This window comes from Dreissena polymorpha, chromosome 12, assembly GCF_020536995.1.
Source record: "Dreissena polymorpha isolate Duluth1 chromosome 12, UMN_Dpol_1.0, whole genome shotgun sequence".
In the NCBI taxonomy this organism is placed as follows: Eukaryota; Metazoa; Mollusca; class Bivalvia; order Myida; family Dreissenidae; genus Dreissena; species Dreissena polymorpha.
The window spans coordinates 41,048,044-41,075,579 of record NC_068366.1 but is presented as its reverse complement, the minus strand read 5'-3'; the positions used below and the strand labels follow the sequence as shown (position 1 = coordinate 41,075,579).

General features: G+C 35.7%; 1 protein-coding gene across 2 annotated transcripts; it reads right to left on the bottom strand.

The window, feature by feature from the left end:
* Positions 1 to 880: 880 nt before the first annotated feature.
* Positions 881 to 15,503, bottom strand: LOC127852887 (monoglyceride lipase-like). Of its 2 annotated transcripts, XM_052386926.1 has the most exons (8): positions 15,201 to 15,495; positions 12,092 to 12,198; positions 11,177 to 11,313; positions 10,627 to 10,737; positions 9,036 to 9,125; positions 8,552 to 8,604; positions 4,879 to 5,041; positions 881 to 3,797 (listed from the first exon to the last, which is right to left on the bottom strand). In XM_052386926.1, exons 1-8 carry the CDS (start codon positions 15,290 to 15,292, stop codon positions 3,699 to 3,701), a joined length of 852 nt encoding a protein of 283 aa, XP_052242886.1. In that variant the 5' UTR covers positions 15,293 to 15,495; the 3' UTR covers positions 881 to 3,698. The 2 variants fall into 2 exon arrangements, with proteins under 2 accessions (XP_052242886.1, XP_052242887.1); XM_052386927.1 differs by lacking the exon at positions 10,627 to 10,737 and having other exon boundaries at positions 15,201 to 15,503.
* Between the last annotated feature and the right edge of the window lie 12,033 nt (positions 15,504 to 27,536).

Here is a 27,536-nt window from a genome sequence, read left to right as displayed (position 1 = left end):
TCAAAGTTAAAATATTACTATTCTACCGTCTAACAGCACCACATATTGTTTTAAGCTCTCTTGTTTGCATTTTAACTTTTCATTCCCCTTTTCTAATAATTTAAACATGTTCTCTTCAATTTGAATTCCAATGTCCAAGGGCGCGAACATATGGACGTAGTCTAAAATGTTGCTGAATGTACCAGAGCAATAAATCATCTGCTAATCAATAGTGAACAGCCATCATGATGTGTGGAAACATCTGACAAAAGAATAACAATTGTGTGCATTACCCTCAATATTATTTATAAATGTTATGTTATGAGTGAAACATTCTTCTATTAATTTTCTAAACTGTTCAAATTATCCACAATTCCTTTTTCAATGTTGTATTGCAGTACTGATTAGCCTAATTATACAGTTTCCTCTACACCAATGACCAATAAAGTTTTACATGGACAGTCGAGTAAAAAAACATAATCACGCAAAAGTATACTGTTAATCTAATATGCCGGAGTATAGAAGAGGCATAATTCTGTCAAATTGCAGGTCAGACAACATAAAATTAAACTCACAAATCGACATCAAACACATGGATCAGTTAAATATCTGTAGCAGAAAGAGTGATATGAGGATGTCACATGTTCATCTCAACCAGATCATACGCGAAAGCCGACATTTGGACGAGTATTATAGCTCGGCCAATTTGGTGAATATTCAAGATAAAAGCGAGAAATGTGTCTCAAATAACTGTTAAATAACATACAAACTGTCGATATGCATATTTAACTGATTTATCAGATTATCCAATGATAGGCATATTTTATCTGTAATAATGTATTTTAATAACGGTTTGTGTGCCCATTAATTTCCGTTTTAACAAAATATAACAAACGCAAAATTGTAAAAATTAAAAGATATATTTGATACACAATATAACTCGAGGTACAGAAGTGTTCGTGAAACTAATGTAAGATGATTTAGCCTAAGTAACACTTAATGTTGGTCAAAATGTGAACACGATATGTAGAAACATGGAAGAACAGATCTGGAGATAATTTCTATAGTTACCTATCAATAGTATTGGTGAGCAAATTTAAGTATTCATACAAACAATATGAGTCCTGAGAAAACTGGGCATAATGCATATGCGTAAAGTGTCGTCCCAGATTAGCCTGTGCAGTCCGCACAGGCTAATCCGGGACGACACTTTCTGCTTTTATCACAATTTTGCATTGAAATAGTCTCTTCTTTGCAAAAATCCAATTTAGACGGAAAGTATTGTCCTTGATTAGCCTGTGCAGACTGCACAGGTTAATCTGAGATGACATTTTAACGCACATGCATTAAATCCCGTTTTCTCAGAACGCGACACATATTATAAAACTATATAAACATGTAATTAACATATATAAAATAAAACTGCATTTGAGTGTTTATTTAATAAAATGGAAGTAAAAAAGTAAATAAAAAGTATTTTCATAATATGATATACAATAACACGCAACCAATATTATACTAAAAACTTATGAAATGTGTACAAGAATTGTAACTCCGATTTAGTTCAACTGTATACAGCATGCTTATTCTACAAATGAATCCATTGTTATATGTCCAGTATATAGCATTAATGTGGTTTTCTTACAATGTACATAATAACCAATCAATGAATTGGCAAGTTTCTGACACAGATAAAATATATATTTTTACAGATTATTTGCAAATAATTATCAGAATAACGGAATAACACTGTCCATACAACCGAATCGATACTTGCATCTTTGAGCTGCATCATGAAAAATGGATCACTTTCAATATGCGGCAATCGTAGCTCCTCCAGACACACCTACGCAGTCTGGTCAGAAGCTAACATGTCAGCTACTAAGACTATGAAACCTTGCATGACTTTAAATCCCAAAGGGTACTACTGACCAGGGGGCAGTTTCATAAACGATCGTACGACAATTTTAACTTACGAGAGAATTTTGTATCTTAATAAGTAGACGAACTAGCGCGCCATGCTCGTCAAATATATACGGCGCTTGAGATGCCAATGTAATTCATAAAGTTCTGAAAATTTATAACAATATGATATGGACTTTAGCAATTATGTATCTTCGAAAAATGTATCATATCGCAAATGTGTACTACGATGTTTATTGAAATGGTCCCCAGATGCGCAAGCTAGTCACTGGCTGTGATTGCTGCATATCGCATAAGACCCATTTTCATGATGCAATTCTAATACAATTGACAGTAAAGTCAAATGCGTCATGTTACATAATGATTAAAGTTAAATAAAAAAAACAAAAAAAAAAACATGATTAGTAAACTGGTATAAGAAAATGAATCCTACAATGCTTTGTTTACTACTGGAACACCATAAATCTTAGCAAGCTTACTAAGCTTAAATAGTTTTCTCCACACACAAAAAATACACAAACAAACAAATGACGAATTATACGAGATTCGTTTGGTTATTTTACAATAACATTTTAACAACGTAATCATCTAATCATATTTTGATAAATTGGAATAAAATAATGTATTTATAATTGTCCGTAAATATAACAGTAACAGGAAATATAACTTTTGTATAAGTTGAAAATAAGTTTTTTTTAAAGCATACCGGTAATAAGTACTTGTATGCATGTATGCATTTATGACAGAGTTAAACAAGATAACTATTAAACATATTTTTTAATTATCCAAGAATGGGCATGGGAATCTTACTTGTAGCAGAATACTTGTCTCTATGAAGAAAGTTTATTTTGTGAACCATTAAAAATAAAAAGCTCCAGTCCAGCCTCTGATAAGGAGCTATGCTGTCCCCTGTAAGGAAACGCGAGGTTTCGTAGTCGCAATAGCGAAACAGGGTAGCCCCTTACTATACTGAGCATACGCGCAGGATGGGCTGGAGCTATGGTGGTCACATATGGCATCAGTCCCATTTCACCATGACGGATGGCATACATGGGTGCAGTAATATGCAATGTTCTATGTTTACAGCAACGGAGCTACGCTGTCCCCTGTTAAGAAACACGAGGTTTCGTAGTTGCAATAGCGAAACAGGGTAGCCCCTTACTATACTGAGCATACGCGCAGGATGGTCTGGAGCTATGGTGGTCACATATGGCATCAGTCCAATTTTACCATGACGGATGGCATACATGGGTGCAGTAATATGCAATGTTCTATGTTTTCAGCCACAAAAATAAACATATATGATGTACATGAGATTCTTTTGATAAAATTATTATAATTTAAAATAGCCCCCCCCCCCCCTAGAATAAATAGCTATGTCGAGACATAATGAGATGAAATTAAGTGGCCATGAGGAGAGGAGGTTGAGAAAAAGGTCAAATTTAGATCTATCCATGTAAATTTTATTAGGGGGGCATAAACATATTCTAAAACTCATCACTTCTGACATAAATTCATTATTATAAAGAAAAAGTAAAAATTTGTGTATAAATTCCTTAAAACAATATATAAACTTTTAAAATATAAAACATAATAAATAAGCATTGCTAGCTCAAACAAAATAAGATTGTACTGTATATCAGCTAGGACTGTTTATCTATGAAGATCATGCCTACTACGTACAGGCTCTAAAAACACTAAGCTGACAGCTATTTTGCAACATTAAAAACACAAGGCAATAGATACATTACAATTTGAAAGCGCTCCATTATTATATGGCAATTGAATAGGCATCTCTAAAGCCTGTCTGCTATCCACTGTGAAATGGTCTTGTTCGTTTCCTTTTTCACGTCTGGTGTATCGTTGTGGATTTGATGGAAAGCTCCATCAAATATCTGCAATAGAAGTTATAAGAATTAAAACAAGAGCACCACATAACGGACGCCAACGCTCTACTGCGAATGCAGATTTGAATAAATGAAAGCTTGTCAGAATTTTTTTTTAGAGGTCACAGTGACCTTGACCTTTGACCTAGTGAACCAAAAATGGGTGTGGCGTGTTGAACTCATCAAGGTGCATCTACATATGAAGTTTCAAAGTTGTAGGTGGATTCACTTTGATTTTAGAGCCATTTTAGAGCCAATGTTCAAAAGGTTGACAAAATGTTAAGGTTTTAGCACGACGCGAAAGGCTGACGGCGGAAGACATGACAAGCTGGCTATGACAATACCTCGGGTCTCGAAAACAGCCGAGCTAAAAATTGAGTTTCCAAATAAAAATCATTACCTTCACCTCAATTTGAAGCCAACTTATCCATACTTTCCGGCATTGGGAAAACGTGAACTTACCCACAGGAATTATGACATATTTTTCTAACCACTATAGAGTTCTCTTGCCTAAATACCCTAAGCACAGACGCTTAAGTGTGTTTTTTTAATGAATCACTCGAAAATATGTCTGGGATCTTAAAATAGGCCATATGTTCCATCAGATACTAGTATGCGAACAATGCCAGTCTTAGTTTCTGTAATTATTTTTGCTGTAAAAGCACAGCAAGCAATTTGAAATTTATTAGTTTCCAAAATCAACAAATAATCTATATTGCATTATTTCCTGCAATAGTTTACCATTAGTGCACCGACACTCTTAAGGATGCTGATTATTTGTTGTTATTTGCGTCAAGAGATGTTGTCTTTTATTTTAAGAAAAAAACAACATTTGCTATGCATTGAATGCACAGACACTCTTAAGGATGCTGATTATTTGTTGTTATTTGTTTCAAGAGATGTTGACTTTCATTTTAAGAAAAACCCAATATTTGCTCTGCATTGAACAGATATGCAACTACAAAACGAGAAAATAGGTTAACTTCACTTTTATCAGCCCTTTATGCATCATTTTCAACTCCAAAAACTTCAAGCTTTGGGAAGAAATTAACTCCTGATGCTCTATTGAAATCCCTGTCAAGTAACATACTTTGATCTGCTTGTCTTTGCTGGCTGCCTTATCATACAGGAGTTGGGAGCCTTCAAGTTCACATATTGTATCCTCTGACCCGTGAAGTACGATGAACGGCAGTGTCATGTCTTGGAAACTGGAGGTGATCTGTGACAATGCATGAAGCATTGCAACGCCCCACCTAAACCATAAATGTTTGTAAGCGATTAATATCAATGTGGTAAAAACTGAACTTTTTAGAGTAACAACTTCTTGCAAGACAATTTCAAAATGTGTTAAAGTTAAATAAGTCAATAGGCAACATATTTGTATCAGGATCTTCGTCAATTTAATCATACATGACAAGTTTTTTGTTTAAAAAAAAACAACAGTGTTATTTTATTTTTATAGACCATCATTGCTCTAACAACAATACAGTTCCACTGATAAACGTTTATTTTGAACTCCATGGTAGACTGAGATATGTATTTCTTTTGGAACATACAGTGTATATCAATCATGCACAATTAAAATTTCAGAAAATGATTGAAACGATATAAATAATTCTTCTTTAGTTTCTGTTTATGCAGTAGTATTTGGCTGTGTTTGAGATTAGTTTACAAAGGACATGCCAAAAATAAGAACTAAGCGTGATCAATATGAAGTGTTGGACATTCAAGGATAAAAGAATGATCATGCGAGGACTGATAGATTTTTCAAGGCAACTCCTGAATTAGTTAGATTTTGTTTGACACGTACACATATTTGGGAATTTTCCTTTTTTTCGAGATAGGTGCAAATCTGTTCAGTTTAGATGTAAAGATGTTCAGCAATTTACTACTTTTAACATCATCTAGTAAGATATTACATTTTCGGATAACTGCATGTATGATTCAATTATAGTAAAGTATTTACATACATTCGGATTCTCATAACAAAGATTGTACGTCGCAAAAGATCCATAATCTTGTGGTACCAGGTCCTTAAAATAATAATAATTGTAAAAAAATAAATATTTAAAAGGTGATTGAGTCAATTTTGAAGGGGTTCCCAGTTTATTTCTTGTCCCAATTCCTCTATAGTCAATGATTTATTTTGGTGCTCCAATTATACCTGCTTAGTATTGAATTTTATCAAGTTTATATTTGTCTGTGTGTGTGTAAAATTGTCCCACATAACATCTTAATATTCACTAAGCGGGGGAATAAAGGAAGTATTCATGATTAATTGCGATTTTCAGTGAAGTTTTAATATTTGTTTTGGCCTAATTGTATGTGTACACCATGCTCAATCATCAGTTATATATTTAATACATAAGTTAGACTCGTTCGAAAAGAAGAATGAGAAAGAATGTAAGTTCTTCTGATTTATATGGATTAAATAAAACATGCCATTTTGCAGAAATTATTATTTTATTAATATTGTATTAATATTGTTGTGAAGTATTGCATTTTAATGGTAGGGCTCATCTATAAATATGTAAAGGTATGTGGCGTTAGCAAAAAGAGATGGATATTACTTCAAATGTTATTAACAATATCTTTATAAAAAAATAAGGGCCCTAGTAAACAGCTCTCATAAAACCAGGGCTTTAATGTAGCCAAGTTTGAAACGGCGCCAGCAAATACTACATCTTGACATTTACAATTTAATTGTAAAGAGAGCAGCTTCCCTCGGATACCAAAACAGGTTTAAGTAAAAGACCAGGGTTCCAGGCTTTATCAAAGGCTTAACTAGTGTCAAAAAAAGAGACCTTAAAACTATAATCCATGGTCAAGGATTTTGCAAAACGCTTTGTGGTTGAGTAACCTGGCAAAAATACAGAATGAAATATGTTAAGTATTGTGTTACCTTATGGTAACTTGATTGTAGACATACTTACAAATTGTTTTTCACATACTTTTATCAATTGTATTTGTTTGTTAGTTACTAATTACTTTGGGATCCCCTTTTCAAATTCTACAGTGACATTAGGTTCTTTCCAACAGCATGGGGTTTATAAGGTTAAGATGTTAAAGAAGTCAAATAAAGGCATGGACAGTTGAGCTCGACATTCTTTTAAAGCCCCATAAACACTTGAAATCAATGAATATTTCGTAAAATATACTTAATTAACTTAACCCAGAAATAAATCAGTGTTGCTTATAGTAATTGACAAAATGTCAGAGCTGGATGTGGTATGGTTACAAAGATTTAAGGAGATACAAAATGCTTGTGTTTATTTTTTGTGTGACAATATATTCCATGGTAATTTGTCGCGATGATATCCGAACATTTACGATTGAACGCAAGATCAGGCAGGGTTGGAGAACGATGAGAAGTACATTTTGTATCTTGTTTAATCTATGTTACCAGACAACATATAGCATTAAAAGTTTGGCTATTTTTATAAGAAACACCAATTTTTGTATGTGTTAACTTAATTTTTGATATATTTATTGACTTAACTGTTTATGGGGCTTTAAAATAAGGTTACTTATACCATCACATTCTAATGTCTTGTCAACTGAAATTGAATAAAGGATCTCATGGACATCAGGAGGTGTAATAATTAAAGTCTCTAGCGAGTTAGCGATGGGTACATAAGTGAGCTCTGGTGTATCTATGCTATCAATAATAATAATTAATGGATTTTATGTGAATTTACTTTTTTTTTTTAATATTTTTGTTTGTTTATTTTTTAAATCGGTGTTGAGAGCCAAAATGTTTAAATAGTTTGTTTTTTGTGTGTGTTTTTTTTCAACACATTTTATTTAGCAAACAAGTACATATACAATATAAATTGTAACGATAATGATTTGCAATACGACACAACAAAAAAAAACAAGCATGTAATGCAACCAACTCATAGTAGTAGTCAACAACAGACAATATATATAAGTTAGTGAAGAGTCTTGAAAATTTTACAGCAATATGAAGTTGTGTGTTGGAAAGAAAAACATGTACAAAGTACATAAAGAGAAAGAAACATATTCCAGTTTGAAAGAACAACAAAGAATGTGTACATTGTTGTAACAGATGAAAAAAGTATATAGAGGCGGTAATAGGTACATATAATTATACAATATAACATAATATTAAGTGAATTTATTAAGAATGTTTGCCTTTTCAAAACTATCAGAAATAGTGGAAACATAAACCATATTTATGAGTGAAGTGTTTGTTATTATTAGGTTTGTTGATCAATGACTTTTCATTTAAGAACATACCTTTCAGATATTATTTACATGTAGGTGTCGACTGTTAAAGAATTTACATAAGTCAATTTTTTTTGGCATGATCAAACATAACATTATTAATAATATCCAGTATAAATGATAATTAATAGTTATTTGATTTGCAATAACTATACGCTTTATAGAGTAAAGTACACACATGACTTCTTCCTAAGAGAATAATTATGTTGCTTTACAACATGCGGAACAACAATTTAAAAAAGCACATTCCGGTAAAACAGTAATACAATTACAAACAAATCAACAATACGGTTTAATATTTAGACGGATTCAATATGTTTGATAAAATGAATTCATTAACAAAACAGTTTCTATAAATGCATTGGAATTAATCTTTCATATCATTTGGGATTGATTATGCAAGCAATACAAAAACTAGAACAACAACAATCAGTCTTATAAACGGTAAAATTCCAGTTGCACGGACCCTTGAGAAGATGAGACATAAACAAACTATGGGTTGACAACTCACTCACCCACATTTGACACCCTCATGCCACACCAACGGGTCTTCCTTATAACGCTTGACCTGTAAAAAAATAAATAGCTACAAGACAACTTATAAAAAAAAATAAAGATTTATTGTATTCAAAAAACACCTAGGAAAATAAACAGAAATTTATTTTACTGCAACATAGGCCTTTTATCAGTGCTTTTAAGCGCCTATCAAAGTATATAACGCCATCATTATGTGCAAGCAGTATATACTGCAGTGTGATACATAACTTATGTCCTAAACCATTCCAAAATAAACAAAAAAGGAAAGATAAAGGTTATATTGAGATATATTGTTATATTAAGAAATCGTATGGCCAGTGCTCTGTGAAAAGGTGGTTTAATGCATGTGCGTACAGTGTCATCCCAGATTAGCCTGTGCACAGGCTAATCAGGGACGACACTCCGTCTAAACTAGATCTTTGCTAAGAAGAGATTTTCGTTAAACGAAAAATATATAAATACAAAAACCGCATCCCGCGACACTTTGAGAGGATCAATTTTTGCAACAATCATCTGTGGTCTAAACCTTGCAGCTATTTTCCCAGCAGCAATCTGAAATAATACAATACCAGAGAGCTGCATATTGTTATGCACCCTACAATACTCCATCCTCTTTGGTTTTGTATCAGTTTCATTTCAGGACAGAATTGGGTACTTTTTCTTGGATGTTTGATATTCAACAAAAGGCAGTGACAAAAATACAGCATAATTTATTACAATTTGTTATTGTAATATCAACGAAGCATTAAACAAGATGCGTTTGTGAAACACAATGTCCCCCTATATGACGTTTGACCTTGTAGGATGACCTTGACCTTGTAGGATGACCTTGACCCTTCACCACTCAAAATGTGCAGCTCCATGAGATACACATGCATTTCAAATATAAAATTGCTAGCTTCAATATTGCAGAAGTGACATTACATGAGCAATTTTGACCCATATATTTGACCTTGAAGGATGACCTTGACCTTGACCTTTCACCACTAAAAATGTGCAGCTCCATGAGATACACATGCATGCCAAATATCAAGTTGCTATCTTCAATATTGCAAAAGTATTCAGAAAATTAGCGATTTGGGCCACATATATTTGACCTCTGACCTCGAAGGATGACCTTGACCTTGACCTTTCACCGCTCTAAATGTGCAGCTCCATGAGATACACATGCATGCCAAATATCAAGTTGCTATCTTCAATATTGCAAAAGTACTCATAAAATGAGCGATTTTGGCCACATATATTTGACATCTGACCTTGAAGGATGACCTTGACCTTGACCTTTCACCACTCAAAATGTGCAGCTCCATGAGATACACATGCATGCCAAATATCAAGTTGCTATCTTGAATATTGAAATACTGCAAAAGTGTACATTAAATGAGCGATTTTGACCCATATATTTGACCTTTGACCTTGAAGGATGACCTTGACCTTGACCTTTCACCACTCAAAATGTGCAGCTCCATGAGATACATATGCATGCCAAATATCAGTTGCTATCTTCAATATTGCAAAAGTTATTGCAAATGTTAAAGTTGGCGCAAACCAACCAACCAACCAACAGACCAACAGACCAACAGACAGGGCAAAAACAATATGTCCCCCACTACTATAGTGGGGGACATAAAAACTAAAGCATGTGACAGTAGTGAGGAATCAGATGCATGTTGTTATATGTATCAACAATCATGTTATACAAAGTTTAAGTAGGGGCATTAAATTCACAATTTCAAGCTATGATAATAAAACTTTGCTAATGAGCTATGTCATACTTGTATTTTACGAAAGAATGTCACAGAGAAAAGTGTAGGGATAATTTATTGAACGAATATGTGTATAGTCAGACGTCCATGGCCATTGCAATATATTTGAAGACACTTTATGTATTACTTGAATTAGTTGTATCTGTCCTTTGATTATGTAGTCTTCTTCAACAAGGAGTGGCAAAAATGCTTTATATTACCAGTACCAATAATACAGCTAAATCTTCCAAATTAATTCAGGCATTTTAAGAACAGTAGAAAGAAAAAGTTTGGCACTATGATTGAACCTTCCAAGGCGTTGCTGACTTTTTGTCTGGTGTTATTAGAGGGCCTATCAGTAAGATCCCTTTGAAGTAGTTTGGCTTGGAAATGGCTGCCAGTATTGACACGGCTCCACCCTGAAAACCAGTATACTTCCAACACTTACACCAAATGTACCAGGGATCAGATTTCAAAAACATTATAACATTCTTTCAATCTCAATCTCATTGTCTCATGTTTTGTAGACTGTATACAGAGAAACTAAATTGTTAAAACCAGAATGATGATATGGGTTTACAGGATCGATTTTCTGCTTCAAATAACCCCAATTTTGTGAGTCAATACCCCTCCTGATTATAAGCATATACAACATTTGTAGTATGATTTCTCTGATATGTAAATTTTGTTCCTCGTTTAAGACTTGAAGTAACAATGTCAACATAACTAAATTTCAATTAAATTTAAGCTAAGGTAAACCTATAATGTTGATTTAAATCCTCGCTGAAGAGTAACTCGGACATGGTCTAATGAGAATCGCAAGCAGTAGCAAACAAACTTTAATCCTATGACTGTTACCATGGAATGGCCAAGAAGAAAGACAGGTTTCTGTGGAAACTTCTTTTTTACGAGTTCTATGTGGTAGAAGACATCTTGTACATACTCCATGAAATCACCGACATGTGCCCTAGTACCCTCACTCTGTCCATGGCCAACTGTAAATGGAACAAATATACAGTATCTTTTGTTAATGGTGCACAGTGATGGCTGATATTGAATTACATTTTGAAACTAAAAGATTAACTATAAATTAGTAAAAAGTTTGCTTTACACATAAGTCTCTTTTTTATAAACACTCAGTAAAATATTGATTAACCGAAATTGGGCCCTGTGACACTTTGTGTGTGCATTAGAAAATTTGTTTTTGTTGTATAATCATGGTTTTGTTGTTAATCATAGTGAATTAAAAGAACCGTTATACGCTTTCACACTAATAATATACATTTGTACAGTAAAATGTTTTTAAATAATAATTGAAATTCCTATTTTTTAGGCAAAAGTTAAATACCTAGTGAAACTTGCATCAATATTTTTGTCATTACATGGATGATGCATGTATTTAATCAATTCAGGAATTCCATTTATCGGTATATATTGCAGTAACTATAATACTTCTAGTATCTTAAATGTGATAAGTTGGCTTATGCGTCAATATTAAGAAGAAGTACTATGTTTTACCATCACCACAAAAACAACAATCACCACCAAGACAATTATCACAGAAACATACACAGATATTTTAACTTGTCAATATAAGTAATAAAGCGTTTGGAAGAATGTTTGACTACGTGGTAATGCAAATTTAAAACACACAAAATTCCATTGTGCAACATTAATAAACTTTTATTTCAAGACACCTTATCAGCATTAACAACATGCATAAAATTGTGCAGATGTGTAATGAGTAATGCCAACAAAATAGTTGACTCTTACCATGGTCATGTGAAAACACGTACAAGCCTTGCTCTTTCAGTGTCTCTGCTAACTCATTATAGAACAAGCAATGTTCACAATAGCCATGCACTATAAACAACAGGGCCCTGCGAATAAAGAATGGTATTTACAGCTTTATAACGTCAAATATGATAAGTTAACAATGGCATACTACTTAAGGGAACAGCAATGTTTAAAAGTTCACATATTGACAATTTTCCAAATTGTGTCAGCCCCATATAAAAACAAGAGTTTTGGTGGCCCTGAATGTCTTATGATGATATCTGAATTCAATTTGTGATCAGAGCTGAGATTTCCATTATAATGTACAAATCGGGGAATACCTCCAGACACAAATTTTAACCACAAATTCAATAATTGAAACAAAATGGTAGAACTTTTTGACCACTTTATCATGTCACCTGTCAAATACCAAAAATCTGGTCCTTGTGTATTAAAGGATTTAGGATCTTTTAATCTTTACACTAATTTTTATGAGGAAAACAAGTTACTACCAGAAGAGGGCAAAATTTGGTTCCATGGTTTTTATAATTTTTAGATTTACTGCAAAACAATAATTTATATACAGGATTTTTGCTGTTATGTAATGTATCATCAAGTGTCAAATGACACTAATAATGATAACAATCAGGGTCACTTTGAGTTTTACTTCACACTTATGGTGCATAAATGTGTTAACTGGTTGTAATACACGCTTGCAGATGCCATAATTAAAAGGAAAACATTCAATTCTGTTTAAATTTAAAGGGGCCTTTTCACAGATTTTGGCATTTTTTTAACTTATTCATTAAATGCTTTATATTGATAAATGTAAACATTGGATCATAAAAGCTCCAGTAAAAAATCAAGAAAAAAAATAAAAAAAGGAAAAGAACATTGCCCGGAGCAGGCTTCGAACCAGTGACCCCTGGAGTCCTGCCAGAGTCCTGAAGTAAAAACGCTTTAGCCTACTGAGCTATTCCGCCGCGTACACATTCGTGACGTATTTTATACCTTATATAAGCAATCTTCGTAGTTTCACAAAATTTAACGACAAAAACAGAACTCTCCAAATTATTCAATCGTTTCGCGTTGCAACGCTTTATAATTTTTATGTTTTAAAATCGTCAAAAGATGCATATAATGGCTATATTAGAGCATGGTTAATGTTCAGTATTACTGTTTCCTCACAAATATCATAACTAAAACGAAAACTTACGAATCTGAAACAACTTTTTTCAATTTTGTCAATTTACCAAAGCGTGAAAAGATCCCTTTAAAGTGTACATTTATTACCTGGGTTGATTAAATCAGGGTGGTTGTTGGTAGGGGTTTTGATGTACATGTACCACATGTGGATAAATCACATTGCATAATGGCCCAGTGGTTAAGGCGTTAGACTCTAAACCCTAATAGAATATTGGTTTGTATCTCATTGGGAACACTTTTGTATTATTATATTTTTTTCGCAGTATTATCTATATCCAAACAGACTCTAAATCCTTAGAATATTAGTTTGTTTCTCCTTGGGAACACTTTTTTATTATTATATTCTTTCCGCAGTATTATCTATATCCATAGACTAGTTATGTTTATATGCGAAATATGTAAACATCTCTCAAAATTAACAAGTAAAGACAGTCAACCAGTTAAGAATAACCCAGCAAAAAACGTTAATTCTTTTGCCCACAATAATTTCTTTCACGATTTGGTGTCAATGTGAGAAGATGTTAAAATAAATGGTAAAATTTATTTTGTTTGATAACAGGTTAGGCAAGACGGCATATGCAGATTTTTTGTCAAAAATAGCTAATTAAAGTTCACCCTTTGGAGAATTATTGAAAATCATTCAACTTACAGAACTAGTATTTCAAAACATTGTCATGGCATTTGTTTTTAATCAGCAAAAAGTTTATTTGAAAATAATGAAGCCTTCTATATCCATATGCACATTCAAAACATTATAACTCATTCAATCAATTCCGGTTAACCTTTTGCTGCATTTATCTCCCATGTAAGCATAATACAAATGCTTTCTTGCTAAAACTTTGTTAATTTATTTCTTTACCTAATGTATACCTTAGACACTTATCATTTTGTTTAGTATTGGGGCATTATGGAAAATTAAATACACATTAATCAGAACTGCTGATTATCACGAACTGGTTGACAAACTGTATTTAAATCTACTCATTTACAACTACAAACATCGGTTTTGCACTTTCTAATGCATATTTTCCACGATGCACATTCCTCTGGTAATATCTTTAAGACTTTTCCACTTAGAAACGTATTTTCACACATGTAGTCCCTCAGAAAGTTAAATTTAGTTTATGACCTTTCCTACTAGATTCAAGTTTTGAAGGCTTCATTTTCAACCCTTAGATACTGATGAGCAGCAAACAGCATAAAACCTGAACAGATGTCCTGGTTTTAATGCTGTTTGCAGATAGCCATTTTCACTTTGCTTCTAAGTAGGAAAGGGTTAATTGAGATGAGTTTTGTAACAAGCTGAAGTATGAAATGTGCGTTAAAATCATTTCAATTAAACTATAAAGATATATACATGCAAAGATTATAGTCTATAAAAATAACATGAAATAAGGAATAAATTTAGATTAAATACAGGTTCACAAATCTTTGAAACACAACATTCAACAAATCATAAGTTTTGTGGAATTCACCACCTGCCATGATTGCAATAATTCAACTATCAGCTTTATAACCCAATGGATTGCTGATAGTTGCCAGAGCCGCCATAGCAAAAATTATCAAAGGCTCTGGGAGTCCGTTTATATGGACTAGCCATGATATGGACACGGTTTCTATCCATCTATATTATATACTGCCAAGCGCCCTTTAGAGTATTATAGGCAGAGGGACATTATCAAGTCCGTTTCCTGAGAAGAACCAGTACTAGGTCAGTAGGTGTCTATGGAGGAGATATAGTTCTGGCTTCCATAACTTTTAATGTCGCTTTTTATGATTTTTGACTGGCGCGACTTTACTATATAAACTGTACGCTGAAGTTTCTTTAGCTAGAGGAGATAATGAGAATGCTCCCCGAGTTCACGATTTAAACGTCAACGTGAAATAAAACGGAACTTACTTTATATCTTCTCTTGCATATTTGCTGTCTTCATTCCAATATCTACAATAAAGGTTGTATCCCTTTTCAGTTTTAATAATATTTTCTGACATTTTGGCCTTACACTGTCAAATCGATCTAGATCTACGGCGAGTTTGTTTACATTCATAACAGGTGGTCTCCCTTTTTAGGCCAAGTCTAAAATTCGACACGGTTCTCTTTGGCCCGCTCAATTCCTTAATTGTAAGTGATCTTTTTGTGTGATTCGCGTATATATGAATGGTTTTCAAGTTATATTTGTTGTGAGGTATTTATTAAAATACGGCCTTTGGTTGCAGAGTATTAAATTGGTCCAGTAATACACATGAATCCTTTTATATTGGTTTTATCGATTTATCCAATTAGTTTTCAAGATTAGAATTGTGATCGTGTGAACGACTTGTTAGTGAACTGTTTTTACATGCGATCCATGCTTTTTATGATGAACTCCGACAATTGAATGCAAACAATTATTTAGTTTTGGACAGATAACAGATGATTTTTGGTTAACTCTTCTAAAGAACATTATATGTATATAATTTACGCTACATCATTTACTTTCATTTCGGGGAGTAATAAGCTTGACTATTAGTCCAAATGTCGGCGTCGGCGTATGCGTAATTCAGCATCCCATAAACTTTGTTTCCAGGGCCGGATTAAGCTGTTTTGGGGCCCAAGGCTGCATATGTTACAGGGGCCCCCTTCCCTATGGCCGTCTTCTGTATATTGAAAATCATTTTTGATACAACGACAAAGATCAGAAAGCGTGCATTTGTACACCATTGACAGTTAAATCATACACTTGGGGGCTTTTCAAACTTGTATATCTCACTAATGAGAAACAAGTTAAAGAATGTATAACTATTGTATTAACTGAACTTAAAATAATGTTACATGTAACAGATTCCAGCCTATAAGTCTCTTTTACGACACTTCAGCTGGCCCAAAATCACCGATCACCGATCAGCTGTGTTATGTTGCCCAATGCTGTCAATCTTTCCAGATTCATGGTGTTCCAAAGATAGTTTTTCACGCGTGATAATGTTAAACAACAGCACCGCCTTGCGGGTGCAGACCGCTCATTTATTTTTCTTTTTAAAGGTGAAGGGAACTATCTCAATACTTCAATAAAAAAAGATGGATGGGTGGGGTGGAGAGGGTGTATAGTGTGGGGGTGTGGTCATTTGTTACACTATCTTCCAAAATTAAGAAAAAAAATGCAAAAACAAAATAAAATTATTTTTTTTTTGGGGGGGGGGGGGGATTTTTGGGTGGGATAGTTGGACGGTCTTTCAAAAATAAAATAATAAAAATAAATATTTTTGTTTTTTAACCATGTTTCCAAAATAAAAATTGGGGGGGGGGGCGGGTTGGGGGGGGGGGGCGGGGGGGTATAGTGTGAGGGTGTGGTCATTTATAAGATGATCTTTCATAAAAAAATTAAAAACTAGTGACCTGAAAATCAATAGGGGTCATCTGCGAGTCATGATCAATGTACCTATGAAGTTTCATGATCCTAGGCGTAAGCTTTCTTGAGTTATCATCCGGAAACCATTTTACTGTGTCAAGTCACTGTGACCTTGACCTTTGACCTAGTGAACTAAAAATCAATAGGGGTCATCTGCGAGTCATGATCAATGCACCTATGAAGTTGTTGTGTTTTTTTTTTTAAGGGGGGGGGGGGGTAGTATGTCATGTAAGAGTTGTTTTGTCAAAGTATCAATCAAATCTGATCATAAATAACAAAGTCATGGCAATTTTTGCAAAATTTAATTATTTGACCTTGAGAGTCAAGGTCATTAAAAGGTCAAGGTAAAATTCAACTTGCCAGGTACAGTACCCTCATGATAGTATATAAGTATTTGAAGTTTGAAAGCAATAGCCTTGATACTCTAGAAGTAAAGTGGATGTAAACACAAAATTTAACCATATATTTAAAGTTACTAAGTCACAAAAGGGCCATTATTCCTTCAAAATGACAACCAGATTTATGCAACTTGGTCCGTACAGTGCCCTTATGATAGTTTGTGAGTGTTCTAAGTCTGAAAGCAATAGCTATGATACTTTATGAGTAAAGCGGCCCAAAACACAAAACTTAATGAAATTTTAAATTTTCTAAGTATAAAGGGGCCATAATTCTGTCAAAATGCCAGTCAGAGTTACATAACTTTGCCTGCACAATCCCCTTATGATAGTAAGTAAGTGTCTCAAGTATGAAAGCAATAGCTTTGATACTTTAGGAATAAAGTGGACCTTAACACAAAACTTAACCAAATTTTCAATTTTCTAAGTATAAAAAGAGCACATAATTCTGTCAAAATGCACGCCAGAGTTATCTAACTTTGCCTGCCCAGTCCCCTCATGATAGTTAGTAAGTGTACCAAGTTTGAATGCAATAGCTTTGATGCTTTATGAGAAAAGTGGACCTAAACACAAAACTTATCCAAATTTTCAATTTTATAAGTATAAAAAGGGCACATAATTCTGTCAAAATGCACGCCAGAGTTATCTAACTTTGCCTGCCCAGTCCCCTCATGATAGTAAGTAAGTGTACTAAGTTTGAATGCAATAGCTTTGATACTTTATGAGAAAAGTGGACCTAAACACAAAACTTAACCGGACGCCGACGCCGACGCCAAGGTGATGACAATAGCTCATAATTTTTTTTTTAAATAGATGAGCTAAAAATGACATCCTACATTAACCGTTATTACCTGGAATTATTCGTAAAGCGATGGCAACGTTTGGAAAAGTTGTCTGTAGTTTACTTCCATCTAACTTCAGTAGTTCACTTATGTGGGTGATGATTATTTCTTGGTCAGCTTCTAATATGACTTTGAACTGAACGAGCTCGTCAACAGAAGACACATCAATTTCATCTGGATAAGACTCCAATAGATGCGTTGCACATTTCCGTAGATCATTCAAGGTGAAAGACTCAAACTCTGTCATGAAACCAAACAGTTTGTGAAGACCAGAAAATGCACTCAACCGCTTGGGAAGTTCAACAGTGAGACAATCAACTATGTTGTAGAATGTGTGATTTCGAAAATTGTCGGGCGAACTTAGTTCCGAATTCGCATCTGGTGTCGTACTCTCGTAACAAAATATTTGCCACCGTTTCTTATTCGCATCCTTGTATTCGTTGATTGCAACAAACGTTTTGGCCTTCTCTCCAATGCCGTCAAACGTGTCCAGATGTTGTCATGACCATACGGGAAAGTCGTAACATAAACAGAGAAACATATGGTTCTGAATGGACACCACAAAAAGAAAATTGATAGCATAGTGAATCAAAGCGAACTAAACGGTTACAATTCGATATACATCGGGAAACTGGTAAGATCACACAGCCAATTTCTACTGCAATCTCGATAGAGTCGTTCAAAGGCGAAATAAAAAACGATCATACATTGGAAAACTGGCCTGCCATTGGGGGGCCCTTGAAAATCGGGGGCCCAAGGCTGCAGCCGTGTTAGCCTAGTGCTTAATCCGGCCCTGTTTGTTTCTACTACAGGTACTCAATTGATATGCATATTTTCGTGTCAATCTGTGTGGGATGTGACCATGGGCAAGGTTCATAACTCTGACCTGCAATTTAGCACAGGTATATCCCTAATCATGATACATCGGCTATCTCGGATTCCTCCATAAGATTATGAAATAAATCGTCTGCTGATCCAGAGTGGTATGTCCCTTCTGATATTTAGTTTCAGGTTAAAGTTGCATGCAACTACTCCATATCTCTGTTTACACATCATATACTGTTATAAAACTTAATATATGTGTTCAGTGTGTGAACATTTACTCACTAGGACCTGGAGAAGGAGAGCTATTTATATCACCGTCACACTAGGCCACGTTCCCACTACGTCCTCAAAAATATGCCAGGACGCAGTGCGAACGTGTACAACGTAGCGACGACGCAGTAGACACGGCTTTGCGCATGGTACGGTTTTCATGGACGTGAAGGACATGGGTGAACTTTGAGCATGTTCACAATTTACGTGGCGAGGACGTGATCAAATCAGGACGTGGTAAGAACTTGGTAAGGTCGTAGTAATGACGCAGCTAAAACCTAGTAAGAACCTCATTGACGCAATACACGCGTGGTGCAGACGTGGACGAGTGTGTGACGTTCGCATCACGTTGTCTCTAGATTGTCACTACGTTCTTGCTACGTCCATCGGGTTCTCACTAAGACCCTTCCACGCTAGTGTTGTGACAATTATACGTCCCTACTACGTTTCAAAAGACCGCATTAGGTTCTTTGTACGTTCTACCGGTGCTTATTACGTCTAAGGTACGTTTGCAGCAGGCTCTAGCCACGACCATGTCACGTTCTGGTGGTCAAGTATAAAAACTGGATTCATTTCCCTTTTACTTCCATTTCAATATAGAATGGACAACCAAGAACTTCTCCAGCATGTTGCTGTATTGGCTGGACAACAGGCTCTTGATGGACAGGTCGCACTATTGCTTGTCAGAAGGAGAAGGCGGAGAAGAAAAAGAAGACAGCCCAGGTCTTGCTGGGTGCGGGCTTGGCTGTCAGCGGAAAGAAGGCTGCAATGCGGCCGTTATGACCGACTTATGGCAGAATTGAGAATGGAAGATCAGCAGTCATTCTTCAATTTTCTTAGAATGTCTCCTGAAATGTTTGATGAGCTTCTCAACCGAGTTGGTCCAAGGTGTCAGAAGCCAGACACCCCCTTCAAGAAAGCGCTGGATCCAGGTCTGAAACTTGCGATTACGCTACGACACTTGGCATCTGGCGACAAGTACCCGTCCTTGCAGTACGCATTTAGAGTTGCTAGGAACACAATATCTTTGTTTTTTCCTGAAGTGTGCCGGGCAATCGTTGACGAATATAAGGACGAAGTCATACCATGCCCAACATCACAAGTCGAATGGCGCACTATTGCGGAAGAGTTTCAGACAAAGTGGAATGTGCCACACGCCTGCGGAGCAATTGATGGCAAACATGTGGCTATCAAATGCCCAAATAACACTGGATCATTGTTTCACAATTACAAAAGCTTCTTTTCGGTGGTTCTGCTGGCTTTGGTGGACGCCGATTATAAGTTTGTGTGGACAGATATTGGTGGCTACGGGTCCATGTCTGACGCTCAGATATACAACGAGTCCGAATTGAAGGAGTGTTTGGAAAATGGAACAATCGGATTCCCAGATCCAGACCCAATACTCAATAATGATCAGGACATGCCATATTGGGTGACGACGCTTTTAGACTACGAACCCACCTGATGAAACCATACTCCCACCGAGGACTTTCTAAGCAAGAGTTGATAACCAACTATAGAATGTCAAGAGGGAGACGTGTAGTAGAGAACGCTTTTGTTATACTGGCACAGAGATGTCAGATAGTTTTTACCACAATGATGCAAGGACCTGACATAGTGAGAACTGTATTCGAGGCTTGCATATGCCTTCATAATCTAATGAGAAACGGTATCCCGTTACGCAGAATGCCCAACTTGACGCGAAGGATGATCAACATAATGTAGTACCAGGCCTCTGGAGAGCCAATGCAAACATGCATGAAGTTGAAGCAATCAACGGACCTGACAGGGATACTGTAGCAGGAAAGAGGCAACGGGAGTATCAGAAGTTTTACTTCAACAGTCAAGCAGGATCGGTGCCATGGCAAGAACATATGGCAACAAAACAATAGAGTTGAATAAGTGTTTTGGACCTACTAAGACTGATAACTAAATGTGTTCCTGGTTTTACCTATGATTGCATTTGACATTATGTGATGTTTATAATTTACTTTGTTAAATTGGTTATGTAATAAAATTTGCACTAATATGTACGACTAAATTTTTAAAATCTTAACTCTGTTGATTCATAGGTCATACTGCAGTTAATGTACAATAAAATTGGGTCGTTATATGAGAAAATCTGTTATATTGATACGTGCGTAAAATGCCGTCTCGGATCAGCCTGTGCAATTCGCATAGGCTAATCCGGAACACCACTTTCCTCTTTCATTGAATTTTTGTGCAGACATAGAACGCGGTGAGAACGAGATGGGCGCGTTGTAAGAACGCAGTGCTATCTTGGCGGTCGTAGTAGCAACTTAGTACGAGCGTAGTTAAAGCATAGCAAGAACGTGTTGGACGTAGTGTTTTTCCCAGGCCATTTTAGCGTGGCGAAAAGCCACGCCGCCCTCCCGGATCGCCACGCTGCCCTTTTCAAAGGCAAATTTCGCCACGCGCCTTTTTTTTCAAAGGCAAATTTCGCCACGCGCCCTTATCGATAACATCTTTATTGCCTTACGATCTTACTTGGTCCGCAAAATCAGCTTCCTTGATTGTCTGTGACGCTCCGACTGTGCTTGATTTACTCGAGAGACGTCAACGTCTAATCGACTATATTAAGTGAGCAGATTTAATCTATAACAGTGCTCGATTTATAGGTAGGCCTTACTGACTGCTCCAAAGCTGTGAATTAGTCATGCGTGAATATCCCCGTGTCAATAATGCGCACTTTTCGCTCGGCAATGTATTACTTCGGAGACTTTTGATGAAAAACTCGATGTTATTCTCGTGGCAATTGTGCATTGCATGCATTATTCAGTTATATCAAAACATATATTTTTTCGCATAATTACATTTAAAATCAAAAACAAATTTATTCTTTATCGTTTTCGTCTTTAAGATAATTAGATCTAATTATTGAAATAATTACTGAGACGTATACTAATTTAACAAAATGCGAATCGCGTATACGATTTAACGTTGCTATGCGCACCTGTCGCTTACATCATATGACATTTTATCAACATGGCGGACTATACAGAATTAAACTGTGACTCGGCAAAAATGGCAAATAGCGTCGTAAACGATCGAATTAACGATGGAGATTATACATTAAGAAGGAATAAATGAAATGTCTGTGATAATCAACGATGCATAAAAATGTTTTAGATAGCAACAACATTATTTATTTATTTGTAATCTACTCGGTGAATGAATGTCACGGAAACGAGTGTTTGCATATTGTTAGCGATCAATTTACTCGCAATTTTATTTTAAACATATGTCGAGATTATTGTTAGAAAATGGGATAAGAAAAACATGGTTTCATTTATATGTTAGTGGATCTGTGAATAATCAGATTCATATGCATATATTGCTTTATTATGTTTGTCGTGCTGTACAGTTTATTGAAACAGCATGGAACTTAAATGTACATTGCAAGGTAAATATATTAATATAAATCATAGTAAGTTAAATACATCTATTACCATTAAATGTGCTTGTTTATATGTTATTTTTTTCACAACTGCTTCTGATGCGATTACATGTTTACCCATAATTCAGGTATTCAGGGAACTTTTTTGCCTAAACTGCGCGCTAAAATGCCCTTTTTGAAAGTAATGCGCCATGCCCATTTTGCCTTTCTGGGAAAAACACTAGGACGTGGTACCCGCCCGAATACACGCGCAATAAGAACATAGCGGGAACGTGTTGGACGCAGTAAGAACTTAGCGCAAACGTAGTATGAGGGTAGCAGAAACTTGTGAAATGCATTTTTTACAATTTGTACCCCGTCCTCGCTACGTCCTACGACAATTTCAGGACGCAGCGCGGTCTTCATGAACGTGGCCTAGTATGACGGGGCCTTTAGCGAGCCTTTATAACCTTTTGTACTCCAGAAATTCAGGTGAGGGGTTTCGCACAAGATAACATTTAGATTAAAGTTTGCATGCAACAAGGTCATATTCCTGTAAACGCGTGCATATATGTAACTAAAAAATTAGTAAAAATGCACACGTGTTGTGGAGATCATCATTGACCTAGAACCATAAATGTGAACAGCAATAAACAAAATAATGCACCTTATTGAACTTAGAAATTCAGGTTAACGTTTGTATGTCACAACTCCATATCATTATGTCTACTTTAGATATTTAAATAAAACTTAACAAAAACAGTCACCGACTATAACCGAGCTAAGCCTTTATTTGTCAGTCAGCATTTCGCTGAAACATGACTGGCATGTATGTGCCCCGACCCGTGATCGAACCTGGGACCTCTGGATTGCAACGCAAGCGCCTTATCCACTGAGCTATGGATGCACCCAGTGGGCATCAAACGTTGTGCGAACGTTGCTGCAACGTAATATTTAGGTCGCAACGTCGGCAACCATAACCGAACGTTGCCACAACGTTGCATACAAAACATTACCCGGACGTCCGTAATATTTAGGTCGCAACGTCGGCAACCATTACCGAACGTTGCAACAACGTTGCATACAAAACATTACCCGGACGTTTCATCAAACGTTGCAGTTTGGTTGTCACAATAGTGTATATGAAAGTTTTCCCGACGTTTTTTTTCCAAACGTTGCTGCAACGTTGTATTTAGGTTCCATTCAAACGTAGTTTTTTTTAATTCTTTTTTTTTTAAATAATATAACAATAAATAAATAAACAAACTATTTACTGCCAACCGCTCTTTCGAGTATTATCGGCAGATATGCGCAATGTCGAGTCCGTTTCCTAGAAAGAACCAGTACTTGGTGTCTATATATATAAAGAGGAGATAACGAAACGCTCCTCGAGTAGCAATCGTACTTTATAATAATACAGTTCATGCACAGCATCAATGAAAATATGATTTCTTGTAAATTTTAGAAATTCAATTTTTTAAATTTTACAATTCAGTTGCTTAAACTTCAAGATGTTAAAGATGAACTTTTACTCAAAATCGCCGGATCAAATATTTTGTTTAAGTTGTGTTATGCATTAAAATGGTAGAATATATAGTTTCAAAGTTTCAACAAAAAATAAAAAGTCAACATTTTTGTCTGATACTTAATTGTCGCCGTGGTGTAGTGGATGAGGTGTCCGCCTAGCGATCGGGAGTTGGAGGGTGCGATTCCCACTCGGGGAACGTTTCATTAACTTCTCTATAGACATCAAAATAATGGTTCTTTTAACGAACTTAAAAATGTCCATAACTACCGATACTAATCGAAAGAGCGGTTGGCCGTAACAATTTTTTTAAAATGTTATATTATTTAAAAAAAAAAATAGAATTAAAAATACTGCGTTTTTGTTAATGCGACCTAAATACAACATTGCAGCAACGTTTGGAAAAAACGTTGCAGCAACGTTTGGAAAAAAACGTCGGGAAAACTTTCTTTTAGACCATTGGTACAACCAAACTGCAACGTTCGAATGCAACCTAAATACAACGTTGCAGCAACGTTGGATGCCCACTGGGAAGACCCATCACTTTTACAAGCCCTGGATTATGACTCTTTTTAATTAAAATGTCGCATTAACCCATTTATGCCTAGCGTCTAGAAAAAAGGCCTTGGCAAACAGCATGATGCGGCGTCTCATCTGGGTCTGTGCTGTTTGCTTAAAGGAATTTCTGTAACAAATATTCTAAATATAGAAATAAATATACCAGAAATTCCTTATTTTGGAAATAAACTGATCCAATTTAGAACGATGGGAGAGTCCACTAGGCTTACATGGGTTAAGGTTTGCATGCAAGATGAAATTAAGATAAACGTTTGCATAAAACAGGGACTGTAACTACCACAGATATGTCATGGAAACTTCACATTTATTATCATGAGAGGTCACTGACCAACGCCAGAACTGATTTTCTATTTAAATTATGAAAGCACTAGTTATGATTCTTGTGTACTGCACCCACTCAATTATATCTAGTAAAATCTACCTACCTATTCATGTGATACATCTTATATTTTTCGATATAGAAATTCCGGTGAGGGATATTTGAAATATATCCGACATACAAAATAGTGATAAAATCAGTTTATTCGGTTTCGGTTTACAAGAGACTTGCGTGTAATGTGTTTAGATTTGTGTGCTCTCCCATCCCTTTGGTAAGTCTGTCAACAGACTGATTCTTTTTTTCTTTTCTAAATTCACAATTACTTCTTGAGATGTATTGCAATACAATATCAAAGCTCAATTTCTCTTTTGGCTGAATATGCATTTTAAGCAGATAATAAAACGTAAATCTGTATAATATAAGTACAGTACAAGAAGTAGGAGAGTCATTTCTATAAAAATGATAAAATGATAATGCAGGACTGTAAACAGTCTACCCATTGGTATGTATATTTCGAGTTTATGAGGTCATTCCGCGCCTTACCATTATGTGAGGACCCACAGTGTGCCCTAGCAATCTTACCTAATTAAATTTACTAAACTCACGAAAGTTGAGACGATTGATGAGTTATAGCGGTCATTTCAAGCTATTTCAATTTTACTGAATGATAATGTCGGTGTGGTCTTATTCAGTGAAGGGAGATCGGAGTAAATTGGCCAAACAACACAATTCCGTTGTTGCGACCATTAACCAAGCTCACATGTGCCGGAAGCGGGGAAAAAATCCGGGTCCAATAGGCGGGAAGCACGTGTGAAAGCCAATGCACTGACCGGACAGCCTCTCGAATGTATCAGACACTTTTTATTTACTTGATGATTTTATGTCCACGACGACTTTGACAACGCACAAGGGGGCGGGGTAATCAAACTCTCTGCATATAAGATGTTTTTCATAGATTAGAAACTTGTTAATTATTACTCTCTTACCAGTGCCACCTTATACAACTATAGGTTTACCTTCCGTCATGTCCGCCTGTTCGTCCGTCCGTTATTTCGTTTGTCTGTCTGATTAAAACGCGGCATTCATTTTTTTTTAAAATATAAACCTTCCGACCTCCGATCAAATTTCATCAACACTGAATAATACATGTAGCGTCTAGAAAGTTTCAACGGTTTTCTGATATTTGACCAGGTGACATTCTTTGCGAACGCACGTGAGCCAGATCCATATCAAGATTGAGCTATAAATGTGTCCTCTAGAGAGGCAATACTTTTTTTTTCAAATAAATAGTCTACACGTTGACTTAGTTGTTTTTTGTACGAGGTTCATATTATAACTCGGCCTAGATATTGTAAAGATAAACATTCTGAACAAGTTTCATCATATTCGAAACAACAATATGGTCTCTAAAGCGATTACAAGCTCAAAGGTTTACAACGTACACATGTATATCACAAACCGCAAGGCGACGGACGCCGGATATAGGTTGCGTTTTGCGACAAAAGTGGAACGTTGACACACTCGTGCCAGAGGGACTGACGTCATGCTCACATATGTACGTGTTCAGTGGACATTGTTCTCACATACATATTAAGAGGTTTATTGAAGTAAAGAAACAACCGTCAGTAGAAAAACAATCAGGTACAGATTGCAAAAAATCTCAATTGATTTTTGTTTAATATTACCTTTGACATTAAACTGTGAAATTGACCTTTACTCAAGGTTTTGGTTAAAGTGTACGCAATGCAGTATGCTTGTATTGACTGCAAATCCTTGAGCCGTGCTCTGTGAACAAGGGGGTTTAATTCATGTGCGTAAAGTTTCGCCCAGATTAGCCTTTGCAGTCCAAAAAGGCAAATCATGGACGACAGTTTCCGCAAAAAAAACATGATTTTTGCCAAGAACAGACTTTCTTGAAACGAGAAATATCATAAAAGCGGAGTGTCGTCCCTGATTAGCCTGTGCGGACTGCCCATGCTAATCTGGGACTACACTTAACGCACATTCATTAAACCTCATTTTCACAGAGCGCGGCTCCCTTGATTTGGTCAAGAGTATGATTCGACCTTTGATCTTAATTTGTGACGTTGGCCTTAGACCTGGTTATTGTGCGTGACACTCCGTCTCATACCGGTAATCACTGTTTGCCTCATTATTTGTAAAGCATCCGTTCTGGACATAGTAATGCTCCTGACAAATCGTAAAATTCTTAAATTGACGTTAAATCTTTATATTACCGGGTAGTTCTTGACCTAGTTCTTGTAGTGCCTAGTTCTTGCGCTTGACATTCCGTCTCATTATGATTATCACTTAAGGCAAGTTGTATAAAACTCTAGCCGTGCTGTTAAATTACCTTTATATGACCTTTCATCTTAAATTGTGATCTTGATCTTGGGCCCTTTTATTATGCTGACTACTTTGGCTCAAAACTAATTATTTTCCGCTGAAAGGCCAGAGGGGCAGGTCGGGCCACAGGAGGGAATCCAGATTTTTTAAAAATATATATGTTATACACAAAAACAACAAATATATATATACATTTTAGTATAGCATATATATTTAAAATAAAATCGGGATTTCCTCCTGTGGGTCGGGCTACAAAGACCTCGTTAAGAGGCCAGTAGGACATGAAAATAAACTCAGATATAGACACACGTTAGATTGTCTAAAAACAATGATGTAGAATAGTGCAATTATG